Genomic DNA, 15,063 nt, shown 5'->3' on the forward strand with positions numbered 1-15,063 from the left:
CATTTACAGGTTATTGTAAACAAGTGCAAGTTGAGTGAACTACAATAAATAATTAGATATAAACTAATATGCCATCTGCTACACCTGCGTGGTAGCTGCAAACAATGAGCTGCTTTCTTTCTCACATTTAATATCACAGGTTGACCTGTTCAGGGGCTCAAAACATGGCTCTGTTTATCATGGAAATACAGTGAAGAAGAGCATCGGTACCAGTGAGCTGTGAAATTATATGCCATGCCCACAGTGGTCACAGTCCACTTCACTTTAACAACCACACGACCAGCGTAAGTAGAATCTGTTTTCAATGTAGCGCGGCAACAACATACTGTAGAGACGACATCAATGTAATGAATAGTTAAATCACGCAATGAGCTCAATGTACAGACGGGCAACATATGAATTACAGTTGAGTCTCTACAGCAGCATTAGTTCCGAAAATAACCTTGACCAAGTCACAAAATAACAATCTGATGCATTTTAGCTAAAAAACACGATATAGAAGATGGTATCACCCAGAATGTGGTCACTGTGGAAACATCACACACACGCGTGCACACACACACAAAACACTCAAAGTTCAAAATTGATTCAGGTAATCTATCTACTGCCGTGACACACTGAAGATTCATCACCGCGGTGTGTGATTAGTGCCTCCCCTCCTCTCCTCTCCACACACTTCTCCCCTTGCACTCCATCATCTTGCAGACTGAATAATTGCGTTTTGCCACTGTTGGAGTAATGCGTATCCCTCCGATTATCCAGATGTGGGTGGCACCGTAATCCATATGCCCTCGACACAGGTACAGATGGTTGTGTAATTGCGAGCGCACGGTGATCACCCTGCTTTGTGATCAGATTCACGGTCATTTCATGTGGGTGGTCACCATTTTATGTTTTTCAGAATCATTTCCCTATCAGATGCCACTGGCGTCTCATGTAGAGTGGACTCACATGTCTGCTGATGAGGATATCTACTCAGCTCCAGATCTGGCTCAGTGAGTGGTGACATATTGGCCCGGGACGCACTCCAATCCTATTTGTCTCTCCTCCGTTCGATGCTGGAGATAAAGTTTCCTCTGTGCCATGCGTGGAAGGAATTTCTCTCTCTGAAGTGACTGGTTACACCACCTGTATACTGTAAATATGTTGATGTATCAGTCAATGCTTAAGCTGTTGGTTGTATTTATATTATTATTTATTATATTATTTTTACACTATTATTACACTATGAAGGAATAGAAAATATATATAAAGAGGATGGATCCAAGAACACTTCCAGGTGCCATTAAACACTGATAGGACCTCGACTCCTCTCCACCACCATGTCTTCCTCATATGTCACAGGGATTTCCTCCATTCCACCCCACATTACAGAGATTTAAATACAGGTTAGGTGCCTACTCTAAACTGTCTCTAAGCCTTGAGTGGTACTGTTGACATGTCCAAGGTGACTACGGGCCTGCTGGCTGGGACAACCACAGCCAACCGTGGCCCTAAAAGGATTCAGTGAGTTGGGAAAATAGTCTGAACATTGTTACAGAGGCCTTCATAACCTGACAGTGATATGGCTTATTGTGCAAACATTTGGCATCAACATGGCAGAACATAAAGATCATAAAATAAAAATTAAACCCAGTGGAGGAAGGAGTAGTCAGCTCCTTCACAAAATGACACAAAGGTGAAACATGTCAAGTCGCCCCAAGTAGACATTGTTTTTGTGAGGAGTCACGAGACATAAACGTTCATAACTATTAACAAATGACTGTGTTTTTATATAACTAGTAATTATAGAGCTCTGTCACATAATTATTGTGGAGTCAAAAGGTCAATGTTTCCCTCTCAAATGTAGTGAAGTACAAGTAGAAGAAATACTAAGTACCTCAGAATTGTACTTGAGTAAATGCACATCATTACTTTCCACCACTGCTTTGGTATCACCCTGGCACATATATGTCATATATAGAAATAAAAGTGAAACCACCTCAGCAGCACAGTGTGGACTAAATAGTAGTAACTGTGCCCTCTATTGGTGTAAAAACGTAGCACGGCTGCACAAACTGCAGAATGAAACGCTGTTGTATTTATCCCTGTAGGACAACAGACGTTTCACACGCAGTCGGTGGACTGATATATTTGCTAAGTTTCTTCTTTAGCTGTATATATATATATATATATATATATATATATATATATGGTAAGGAAGGGGGGAGGTTTGGGGTGCACGAGGCCACAGCCGCAAGCTGGAGAGAGAAGCAGGAGTGATGGAGGGGCTGCAGTTGTCGTGGAAACGCCGTGAGTGGGTGGAGCGTTGGGGAAGTGGGACCAGTTTGTTTTGTTATTGAAGGTCACGTGGCGCGGTGAAGCTCCTCCCCCCTCCCGTCGTTACCACCGATTCAACCGTCTCGAAGCTGCTGCTCTCCGGTCAGTTACTACAAAATGGCTGCAGAGGCTCCGCCGCCAACGAAAACCTCCTGAACGCTTCATGGTAGGATTTATTCACCCCTCGCCTTTTTTTTTTTTTTTTTTTTTTTTTTGCACGACAGATTTGCACCTTCATCGCTTCTCTCGCTTTCGGAAATGTGCGTGATTTTGAAGTTAAAATATGGCAGCTGGAGAGGGAATGAAAATATGTTGAGCTCAGCCCACTTTGACATCAATGTTTTCTTTAGCTGCGAGTGCTCTTTAGCGCAGTTGTCGGGTCCTTGTGCATCGGTTACTGACCTTAGCACGGATTTCGTAGGTTTTTAACCCGGGACTAGTTGCACCTTATTAACCTGCACACTGGCCTGCAGTTGCTTGCGATTCAAGGGCACCCTGTGTTGTTGCTCGGTCGAGTTGCCGTATTTGTAGTCGCTCGGGCAGACATCGGTTGCCGTTGCACTGGTGTGTAGGAGTGGAGTTGACATGGAAATCGCTGCAGCTCATTCTCACACAACATGCTCTGCAGAGCGAGCTGGATCTGACATGCAATCGGCTGACAGGCAGTGAACGCATCAGCAAGCTGGGTTTACTTACTGTACACATGTCCACGTATGGCTCGCCTTTCCAGTCGTATTTACCAAAGAATATGTGTTTCCCATGCATCCTTTTTTTCCTCCACTTATTGAACAACAACAAAGGTTGGATCTGCTGCTTTTTAACATGCAGAAAATAGAAATGCTGAGACTAGAGAGCTGTTTTTAGCTGTGCCTTTTCATTGCCTTGTCATAACCTTGAGTGCTGTTTGCAGGACTGCTTCATATTTTAAAGACTGTGTGCGTATTGGAAATCAAACAAGCCAATCCACAGGTGTAAGCATTGAAGAGTCATGTCACACCTTTTGAGATATGTTGCATCTAAAGATCGCTTCCTGTGTATTCCCTTCACCATAGAGACGAACACATCACTGCCCGCCTCCTGCTGCAGCTCCTGCAGTGGCACACACACTCCTAAAGGAGAAAGCCAGTGTGTACAGAGACCGGGAATGCCAGCAGCACCCTGATGCATGTAGAGGTTCAGGCTGACGTAAGCTTTGAGGCCCGCTGGTTTTACTAATGTCTTTAGAGTCCTTCATTTGGGTCTGCGCCTGGCAAGGGATGAAGAGATGATGGCGGTTAAAGGGGGAAAGGGGGTGTGTGGGGGGGCTTTTTTCTTTCCCTGCCGGGTCAGGGGCCCCCAGTTAGCACCCAAGCCTCTGAAAGAGGCCGTGTGTATTCACAAAGAGGCGCCAAAGGGGGGCTTGATAACAAAAACAGGCCACTAAATACGGTGATTACTATAAGGCTTAAGGTCACGGCCTCACTTTCGGCTCAAAACTCGATGGCTGTTTGTTGTTGTTGTTTTTTTTTGTCCGAGGGGCGTTTTGCCAGGTTGTGTCAATTGGTTTTGGCGAGTTGTTTTGGTGTCAGTGATCGGATGCTCAGCTGGAGGCCTCCAGTGGAAATGATGAGCTTGCATTCTGAGTAAAGCAGTTTATTGCTGTCAAAGAAATGTTTGAGTTTATAGAAAAGTTTCTTTGAATGCTGGTCAGATAGTTGCTTTAATTCTAATTCTCTGTAATGGGGTGTCAGACACGTGGAAGTATTTTTTATGCTACTTTAAAGCGTTTTCCTAATCGTAGAACAGCTCAGCAGTTATGGGAGATCTCATTCAGGCTATTACACAGATTCTTGATTTCTTTTCAGTTCATGAAGACAAATGCGGAAACTGTGAGAAAGCTGAGTGAATTGGAGTTCAAAAAGACATTTGTTAGGGACGTCCTTTGATCTCCTGGACCAATAAATTGTCTCGTGGAAGAGTTCCCATTACTTCTGGAGCAGACGACTGACATTGGGACTGGGGGCGGTCCTTTTGGAGTGTGTCCATACAAGTTATTTTAGGGGCCCGTTCAGAGTGCCAGGATAGCAGCACAAGTTTCTCTTTTCCTTGTCGTTAGCTCAGGTCAAGAAAGCATTAACATGACCCCACTGAGAATAGCTTCAAGTACTTTAGAGAGTGCAATCCTCTTTGAAGAGCACAAGGACTTTGTTAGTGCGTACCAAGCCTTCACATGATTTCAAAGGTGTACAGGTGACTAATTTGGCCTTTTTGCTTTTTGTTTTGTTTTGGCGGTGCATTTGTGGTTGTATGCATTTGAAGCTTGTCTTGCCCTAAAGTGTGAGAGCCGAGCGAGCTGCACACATTGTGCCATAGCTGTGGCGGCGGCTGCTGCTGCTGTTGCTGCGGTTGCTAGCGAGCGTCCTCCCGAGGGCTCTTGTTTGGCTCGCAGCGAAGGCATTCCTGGCTCTGTGCCCAGCGACTGCCGTCTAGCACCCCTTCCCCCATCTCTCGCACATGCACACAGAGCAGCCCCAGCAATCGCATCCCCTCTCATCTTCATCGCTCTGATGTGGGCCCCAGCTCGGCATTTACACGTCCACAAGTCCACCTTGCACACACATCGACTCTCTCCCTCCTCTCTTGCTTCATTTTCTACAAATTTAACACTTGCTGATATTCGGCTGTCCTTGGTATCTCCCCAGTCAGACTGTGTGTGGTTTTTGTTTTCCACTTTGTCAGCAGAGTGAGTGTCTGTCTGGTTTTCAGAGGGACACTGAGCTCTAATCCTGTTGTTCTGACAGGAGGGTGTAATTCCACAACAGAGCTGAGCTCATTGACCTACCTCCTTCATATCCACACGAGCTGAGCTTCCCCGCTACAAATGGCTGCTCCTGATGTAGCTCGGCACACTAATACAAGTAGACCTATAATGAAGACGGCAGTGATTTTATTGATTTAAAAAAACAAACTTTATGTTATCAATATTATGCTTTTATCGACATTTAATTAAAGGGTTCCTTGGAATTGGTTTTTATTTTGAAAATCATCATAATTAATGTAGAAGGGGACTCTTTATCTTTTTAAATACTGGTTTAATTAAAATGACGTCTCATGCCTATTCACATAGAAGTGCCCTTATATTTCCAGAGATGCTGCAGCATCCTAAAGGGCAGGAGGGTACCATTACTGCATCTCACCATCAGCCAGCACATCTGTCCGATCCAGGCAGATGTTTGGAAATGACATGGCAGCTCTCATTGCTCTGGGACCCAGTGTTTCTTAAACCGAAATCATTTTGACGCTTTCCCCGGCCCTCGCGCTCCTCATCCGGGTCGGAGGCCGACAGCAGCTCACATTAACCGGAGCATCTCTCTTATCCTCTGATCCTACATGACACAAGCCCCTCTGATGCCTTTGAAAGGAGCAGCACCCGCTATATTTAGCACGGCAGCTGCACCAGCAAGGTTCCATATCCAGCCTCTTGAGGGTAAAAATAAGTGTTTATGATGCTGCAGATAAGGTGAATGGACGGAGGCCGTTTGTTTTTTGTGCCCGAAAGCATTCTCCCAACAACTCGATCTAACGCTCGCAATCTGAACTACAGTCCAGCGATAAAGAGGCTCTATTTATCACGCGGCCTCCTTTTTGAACCATCAGGCCTGGACTGCTGCAGGTTTGGCTGAAAATCATTGTTCAGCTCCTGTAAACATTGAAGGCATGTGTGCGCCAGGACGGCCCGGAGGCCCAGCGTGCGAAGGAGAGATGGTCTGAGAATATCATTCAAACTGAAATGACTAGTCACAGGTTGTTGTTTGTATGTTTGTTGTTGTTTTTTTGTTGCATTTTGGATCTGTTGGCACTGATAGATGACTTTGTTCTTGGACTGAACTCCATCGGTGTACAGTTAATTCAGAACAGCCATGGTTGGTGCTGTTTCACACCAACGGAATTAAATATAAAGTACGTTCATCAAAAATATATTAAAACATGTGTCGCCATAGCTGGGCCGTTTAGAGATTCCAGTTTCCTATTTATTTATGTATTTCTTTCCGCATGTGATGTGCACGTCACTCATCGGCCCTTTGAAATGATGCTTTATACTTTATACTAACGGTGTTACCCAACATCCTTAACAATAGCAGTTCTCCGGGTAGATTCCTGACTGTGTAACAGTTTCTCCAAGTGTGACTGCGGTGTTAAAGATGAAATTAAAAAGATAAAAGAAACATTGTGGGGGTCTGATCTTCGCGGTGAACGGGGAGGCTCCTTCCTTCTTCTTTGTCACCTGTTCGCCCGCCTCTCAGTCTGAGAGCGGAGGTGACTGAGGCCTCTGGGAGATGGTGGCAGCAGCTGCTGTTCTCAAAGCATTGCTGCACACTTTGCAAGATCAGATTGTAAAAACTAGAGTTCACTGTCCACAGTACAGGAATACCGCACATTACTGTGCACTTTCTGTCCTGTTGGAAAGAATGCACATCACACAAGTGTGCTTCAAGAGAAGATGATCACTCACAGGGTCTAATAAGTCACATATGGAGGAAAGTGCACTGACACATTACTTTCAAATTTAAACCAATAACAGCTCTTTGTATTCTATCCCCTGAACCCTCGATGTCATGACATGCTCCAAGCCCTGACCCAATAATTGCTCAATTATAAGCTCAGATTTGTGCTCGATACTGTCTGATGCTTGTCCGAGTTAATCTTTCTTCTGGTATTTCCATTTCTATTATTGAATCTCCACAATCAAACTGATTTCAGCGCGGTGGTAAAGATGCTGTCTGTCTGCCTGTCTGTCTGTCTGCACACGACTGCTCACCGGGGCCTCTGGGAGCGCTTGTTGCCAGGCAATGCCACACACCGCTGTCGCCTGCAGCAGCATAGGTACGGCAGCAGAAAAGGCTGATGGTTTTAATTTCACATGTAAGGCTTGTTCCACTTCCTTCAGTCCTTAAAAAGCTTCCAGCTTTTATTTATTTGTTTTTCCGTGTGGAGGATTAGGATAGATAAAGCTCTCAGCTGGGTGCACTTGCACATGGAACTACGAGGCATCGTCAGGTGGTTTTCAGATAGCGTGTCTCTGTATTGAACACTTTTCCTCTCAGGATTGGGTATAAATGATGTAGGATGGGCTATAATCCGGTCGGGGGGGGGGAGACTTTGTAAAGTCTACGACCCAGAATCCTGGCATGAGTTGTTTTTCTGTTGGTCTGCCCCAAATATCAGTTGTGTTGGGATCCCGTTGCCCTCGCTGTTGCTCATGGAACCCCACTATACTAGACCTACAAGGCCTCCTTAATGGTTTCCAGAGCCAACCCCAAAGACCACCAAAACACATGCACAGTTTGCACAGTTCAAAACATCTTAAAGTGCAAAACAAACCCACATTCTTCTCACTCACGTGATCTGGTGTGTAACAACAGCAGCTATTGACGGCACAGGTTTTACCTTGGGGAGCAACAATACAACTGAACAATGCAGCTAAGAAATAGCAAACCACTACATGTTCATGTCCTCAGTTGACAATTTGGATAAAACCATGTCTCTCTCTCTCTCTCTCTCTCTCTCTCTCTCTCTCTCTCTCTCTCTTTGTATTTAAGCTGTGAGAAGAAGCAAAAAAACACGAGAAGAGAACCATTTGATGGAAGATAAGAAAAAGAAAAAGCAAGAAGAGAAGAAAAAGAAAGAAGCTGCTCAGAAAAAGGTGAGCTTTGACACACACTCATCTTATAGTTTGAATTGCCTCTGCCCATCGTTTAGTCGACATGGTAAAATACTGTTAACCCACCGTTCATGCATGGCCAGCATCCCCCAACAATGACAAGCAAAGCTACCCGAGACAGTACTTCCACTTCCCTTTTCCTCCGTTAATCTCAGATGACGCCATCTTTACTATTTTAAATGTTAGCTGGTGAAGTCTTAATTGAGCTCAGGAGTTCTTGCTGAAGTTACATCACAGGCATGTTGTCGTGCGTGTTTTCCACAAGAAGCATTAACCAGACCTTTATGTAGTTGTCGTCTTTGTCTTCACCCCCCCCACCACCTCTACCCCTCCTCCTCCTCACTTTTTCCTTCAGTGGGTCATCTGTTTTCAGTGTTTGCCTGCATGCTTTTCTCAGTAACACGATTCATGTATCCTCGACCCGGCTCGTCGGTGCTGGTGAAAGCATGTTGATGTCTGTTCGTAATGAATGAGGGGAGCACTTGTGCTATCTACTTTACTCCCACAGCCACGAGCCCAGTGAACCCGCTCACCCTGTCGAGCAGCAGGAAGGAACGTGAACCTTTTAGCATTTCAATAGATGAGCAAGAAGAAAGAAAAAAAAACAAAAAAACCCAGTCCCTGAACATTGTGGTCCGATTGCCCCGGCTAGGCGCTCCAGCGCTGTCGTGCAGCTGGAGAGCCAGCCAATGCGACTCAGATGTTGATGGTGCATTAACATATAGCCACAATGCTCACTTATAAAAGGTGCTTATTGCGTCATAAGTTATGAGTTGTCTTTTCTGTGGCTAACGTATTTCTTCCTCTTTTTCTCAGGCCACAGAACAGAGAACCAAAGGTGAGTTGTGGCTTCTTGTGCTGAACTAAAATGCCTCTAATTTAGTTTAATTTCTTTGTTTCTTTAAATGTAAATATGACTTTGCGTTTGTGTTACAACGTGCTGCAGGTGCAATAGCACAAAGTTTCACAATGCAGGCAAAAAAATATACGTCTGCCTTGAACCTTGCAATGAGTCTGTGATATGATGTTTTCAAACAGTAGGGAGACTCATTGTGTGGGTGTGTTAAAGTTCGTATCCTCCTATTTAGATGAATAACTCCTGTGCAGGATCGCTTTTTATTTTTGTGCCTCAGAGCCTCAATTTTCCGTCTGTTCGCTGCTGTGCTATGTGGATGTGAAGCATTACTTTTTATTATAGTAAAACATCTTTTAACTGGAAATATTAGTAGCAGCCAGGTGGAGCCCAGGTGCCCATACGAGACTAATAAGGAGCAGGGGGATGGTGCAGCTGCTCCTCAGGCCTCCTCGTGGGCTCCTCCAGCATACCTAGGAGGGTAGAGGTGAGGAGGAACCCCAGGAGAGAAGAGCGAGAGAACCACGAAACAAACCGTAAAAAAAGAGGCGAATAAAAGTTGACTTCTGAAGTGAAGATTGTGTTTAGCTTGCAGGTTTTGCTCTGTGGCAGCTGCAGACCCACTCTTCACTTTGTTTCCCCAAGCCAGTGCTCCTAATGACCAGAGAGAGGCGGGTAGACGGCGTTGGACAGTCAGTTAGCCCAGCAGCAGATCTCCTGGACGAGGCGGCAGATGGGACTTAATGTCTAGTAAGGGATAGGCCAGGGTGGAATCTGATTAGAGCTTGTGGCAGCATGGCCTTAATGGCAGCAAGCGGAGGGGACACCTAATTACACTGCCTTCGTGTTCAGACTAATGTGTTTGTGTGAGTTGTGGAGGCCAGTTTTTGTTTAGAACAGTAAAAAGGAGTACGTTCTCCTCTTAGTACATACTCCTGTGAACTCTCTACCGTCAGGAGTCAGTGCCCCGACCTCCCACCGTCTCCCTGAAGGATGAGTTAATGAGGCTGCAGTTTCACAGAGGTGCCCCCCTCCTCTCCCACCTTGTATTCCTCTCGTCTGAGTCACTTTCAGCCCCTCAGTATGCTGCACTCATGAATGTGATCTGGGTTTGGCTGCGTTAGCATTCTCTTTGTCTCTTATTTACTTTGTGTTGTTTCACAGCATCCACAAATTGACCCATATACTCTTTTCTCCCCCTCTTCAAACTCGGATGTGATTTGCACAATTATATTCTTGGCTGCTGCTCAAAAGGGCGATGTGCCATGACCTCATTTTTACTTCACCCCCTTCAATGTCAAGTTTGACTTTTTTTTAGCATATTGTACATACTTGTGTACTTGGATATGCTCGTGTCCATCGTGACGCTTTGGTTTGTTTCCCGTAGTCCTGCTCTTGAATCAAGAAATTATTTATTGGATTTTTACGACTAATAGATTAAAAAGAAGGTTATTATTATTGTTTCACCACAAATACATTTGTCAGAGATGCAGAAGGATCTCTGAAAATCTCAAATCAAAGAATATTTATTATATTTAATAAATATTCTTTGATTTGAGATTTTGTCAAAAATTCTTATTTTGGACTAATGAGTGACTAATCAAGAAACAGATTGTATCTGCTACACTGGGAACTAATTAGGAGAGCATTGCTGGCGCGTAGGCTGAATAAACAGGCATCCGTACACAGGAGATCTCCAGCAAGACCCTGAGCACCATAGTAACACTACACCACCTCCTGTCTAGTCTAGCAGAGAGGCCCACTTTGGGACCAGCAGGAGGGGAAAAGGGAGCAGAAGAAGGTGGGCTGGAAGGAAAAGAAATGGGTTTAAATTGTAGTCGTTACATTTGTGCAAAGTGTAGGGAGGCTGCTGCTAAAACACGGTGCCTTCGGTCGACTTGAGAGAACTAGAAGAGGGCAGGCGAGAGCAAAAGGAACAGACGGAGCCATGTGAAACTGTGAGAATGCTCGCTAGTTTCCTGTTTGTCGGCACAGCTGAGGGGGCCCTTTTGTAGGATACTTCTACTGGCTCACCTCTCAAACACACTCTCACTCTACCAGTCCCCTTGTAGGACAAACGCCAGCAGCATATAACACACATGTATGGTTTTACTCATAGTCGTACATCGCTACTCACAAGCACGACGCAGACCGCTCTCTGCCTCACTAACCCTCACTGAGAATGTTATGAATTTCATTAGCAGACGAAGCACGTTCACCTCCAGATACAGAGATGCCTATGAGGGTGCACACTTAACACTTAACCTGGTGTGACGGTGTGAAAGCTGTTGAACTCTGTAGAGGACGAGATAACAAGAGTGAGACCGCCTGAAAAGGAGGATGTCGGTTCGCTTCATAGAGGACTCCGGTGCATTGTGGGTTGAAAGCAAAACGGTCCAACCACGGGATGTTATGATCGTAGAATTGAGATTTTAGCATAAACAAAGGCTGAACTATCATTTAATCCATTTCCTAGAGATCTGTAGACGTTTGTTGGTAACAGGAATGCGTGTCAGCATGTGTGTGAAAAGAGGTGTGTTGAGCTTGTGTCCTACCCTATTTTGACAGTTCTTCATTAGAAATGAGTGAAACATATCGTGACCAGTACTCGGTAACCATCCTCCTGTAATAGTAACGTATGAGAGCCTCTGTTCTTCCTTAGCAGTAGGGATCCACCAGTACCGATATCGGGCAGACACTGACTCAAATAGCTGGATCAGATATCGATGACAGTAGATCTTTTTTACCAAGTTGCTGAAGGATTTATTATTTTGTTGTTAAATATCAATTCAGGAACTTTGTATTTGTTTGTTTCATTTTGTTTTAAAGAAGTCTAGCCCGAATGATCCCGATCACTTCCACACGGTGACATACAGCTTCTTATTTAAACACTGGTGTTGGATCGGTACTCGGTGTCGGCCGATTCCCAAAGCCCAGGTGTTGGTATCGGGGACTCAAAAATGCTGGAACGGTGCATCCCGAAGCAGCAGTAGCAGTCTCAAAAGATAATCAATTATTTATTGGTGCACTCTTTGTGACACCAGAGCAGGTAAATAAACAGATAAGGCCAAGTAAAATGCAGCATGACTTCCTGTCAGTTACCAGAATTGAATCTCCATTTGTGAGTCCATGTAGATGTGAAGAAACAAGATGACAGCCCATAAAACTGTCAGTTCATGTGACCTAAAAGAAAAAAGCCCGTCTACACAAACCGGACCAGAACTAAAATAATGTATTGTAAAATGTATATTCTTCCCCTTTGGCCTGGACCAAATGTACAGAACTACAGGTGCAAAAGCACCCTAAAATCTATGTATTTTAACATAACATGCAGCATCTACTGATGCATTCGTTTAAACTTAGAACATGCATGCAAATAAAGACTAGTAGCATTCATGTAGCTGTTGTTCACCCTTTGTCTCCACTGTGTCACAGTATACGTCACAGTACAGCCAAACATTTGTGTGCGTGTGCGTGTGCGTGTGCGTGTGTGTGTGTGTGTGTGTGTGTGTGTGTGTGTGTGTGTGTGTGTGTATACCAGGCAGTTCCTGTGTGGTGCCACTGACCAGCCCTCATCAAGAAAGTCCCAGATAAATGAGCCTAACTTTGATCATTTTTGGGCCCATCATAGCTATTGTGTACCATAGCAACACCAACAGGCCGTCTGCCACCAACAAGCTGAGCTAGAGTTAATTTCTAAGGGTTAATTGTGTTTCTGTTCATGCGACATCTTTTTAAATAGATAAGGCACAACATACATACACATCAAGACGCACACTTACACAGCGCAATAAAAGATAACATTGTTATATAGTAGTGACGCGGCAGTCATTTCATAACAGATTAATTTGCCGTTTCACATTCACTTAATTACGCCCAGCGCTTTGTGTTGGAGAGTCATAAATTGCGGTGTGATCCGGGGGTAATTTATACCAGCGTGCAGGTTGTCATCGTCGCCGCCTCTTCTGCATGTCGCGTCCCAAGGAGCACTGCTTTAATGGTGCTGATAAACCACATTTTAAAGAGCAACGTGGGTAACAGCTGGATTTTTGCTGTTGTGGAGTGTTGCGCTATAAATTGTTTATGTGAGCCTGTCTTCATTAAATGTCTTTTCAGAGCAGAGCGTTATCTGAAAGGCAACATGGATGATAAAGAGTTGAAGTTAGTCTGGAGCCTCCGAATGATGCCTATCCGCATATTTTTTTTTCTTTTTGCTAAACACGGAGGTTAGTGGGTCAGAAATGTGTGTTTATCTTATTTTAAGTGGTGAATTAAAGGGTGTTATGAGAATTCCTAGGGAGAGAGAGAGAGAGGTAGAGAGAGAGAATCTGTGGTTATGCAAAAACATGTCCAGGGATAAAAAATATTTAATCATTTGGGTGTCTTGTATAACAAGGTGAAGAATGCAGCCCTTTGTCGTTTCTGTATGAAGCCCATGTTTCGGTCTCAATCATTTTTCGGTGAACGGTGTTGGCCCAGCGGGTGCTGCACAGGTCAGGAGGACGGGACGCTCCTCTTTCTTTCACACATCACCTCCTCTAAATCACAACAGACAGTGGAATCTGGTCTGCCTGCAGCATTTGGCACAGAAGGCCGGGGACGGGGGAGTGATGAGTCCAGGGAGGCTGTCTGTCTGTCTGTCTGTCTGTCTGTCTTCCACTTGTCTCCTGAGAGCAGCGGGCATACAGGCAACCGTTCCTCTAATCTGTCATGTGACCCTTCTGCATGTTGAGGACAGTTCAGGTTAGAAACGCTTATTAAAAGATGAGAGTCGCCGGTGAGAGTAATCCGTGATGACTTCCAATGTGTTATACCACTCAGGTGTGCAGTTATGTTCAGATATCTAGTTACCATTTGATAAATGCTCTGACCTATATAGCCTTGTTGCTCTTTGCACTGTGCTGTCAGACATTGAGTGCTTTTAAATAGCAGTTTTGTCTGCGCTGAATGTGATGCAGCGAGGGAAGGATTTCTCTCTTTAACTACAGTGTCATATTTATTCACTTCTAATTAAGCCCTTTAATCTCCTCTCATGTGAGGCTCAGTGCTCACATTTTAAAGCCCACAGGAGGAAAGAGATAGAGAACCCTAAAGACGTGCCTCCCCGGCTCGCTCGTGATTCGTTGATACGCTTTCTGCCGCCTCCTCTTCAATAGACATCTGATAAGGATCTAGTGATTTCCTTGTTTCCTTTTCTGCTTCAATTAGAGTAGTGTAGTGTGACACTTTGGCAGTATATATCATATACATGGATACACATGAATGAACGTGCTATATTCACCTTTTTACTCAAGAAAAGGGATACATTTTTGTGTATATACATGGGTATTTATTTAGTGTAGGAGCTAAATCTGCATTCTCAAGATTCCTCAAGATTTTATTTCTTTGTCGCACTGTTGATACAGAATTTGTCCAAACGTTGGAGCCTGATTGATAGAAGCCCATGAACCTGCCTGTTAAAATAGAAGCACGCATCCTACTGGACGTTGAGCCCCAGCGACACGGTTTAGAATTTAGATTTTATTCGAGGAACAATATGTTCTCTGGGTCATTTTTAAAAGCGTCATTCAGGCCATACCTTGGCTGATTAAAAGCTCAGCTACGGAAAGCTTATAATCACTAACAAACTGAACTTTTTCATGCATATCTGTGTTTACTCGAAGGCGACCCACTTTGATGAATGGAAAGCAGAGTCGGCATGGCGCTATTACTAAACCTCGAGGTAGACGAGCACTGATATTATTGGAATTTGGCACCCAAGCACTTTTGCTCAGGTTTACATTTTAAGCTGCGCCGGTGTAATTGTTAAATGTCTTGCTCTCTGCACAGTATTACATTTTCCCAGCGAGAGGAAAATGCCTCCTGACTTGAAAATGTTGAAATGAGTGCTCATCAGTGATAGTATCAGCTGATATTTAAAGACCCATGTGCAATCAGGAGTGTGTTATTTGATGAAATTCACGCATGAATTCACAACTTGTGAAATTGTTCTTGCAGTTGTTTTACAGCGGGTCCATACAAGGCCTCTGAATATTACAGGTGCTTTAAATGGTACTTACATGGGCCAGTCCACAGTACTTCCTGTGGGTCCTCCTGAACAGTTCCATAGACCTCCACTTATAAAGCTCACACACAGAAGGATCTTTTATCTTTAAGGTCAAGTGGCTTGTTTTTCTTCTTTCCCCCCAAG

General features: G+C 44.3%; 1 protein-coding gene across 1 annotated transcript in view; it reads left to right on the forward strand.

The window, feature by feature from the left end:
• Positions 1 to 2,384: 2,384 nt before the first annotated feature.
• Positions 2,385 to 15,063, forward strand: part of LOC116397015 (trinucleotide repeat-containing gene 6C protein-like) — a 42,248-nt gene continuing 29,569 nt past the window's right edge. The window contains exons 1-3 of the mRNA XM_031872107.1: positions 2,385 to 2,485; positions 7,899 to 8,002; positions 8,837 to 8,858. Of these exons, the coding sequence (XP_031727967.1) occupies positions 7,940 to 8,002; positions 8,837 to 8,858 (85 nt within the window). The 5' untranslated portion in view covers positions 2,385 to 2,485; positions 7,899 to 7,939. The remainder of the gene's footprint in view (positions 2,486 to 7,898; positions 8,003 to 8,836; positions 8,859 to 15,063) is intronic.

This window comes from Anarrhichthys ocellatus, unplaced genomic scaffold (assembly GCF_004355925.1).
Source record: "Anarrhichthys ocellatus isolate YVR2014 unplaced genomic scaffold, GSC_Weel_1.0 scaffold62, whole genome shotgun sequence".
Lineage (NCBI taxonomy): Eukaryota > Metazoa > Chordata > Actinopteri > Perciformes > Anarhichadidae > Anarrhichthys > Anarrhichthys ocellatus.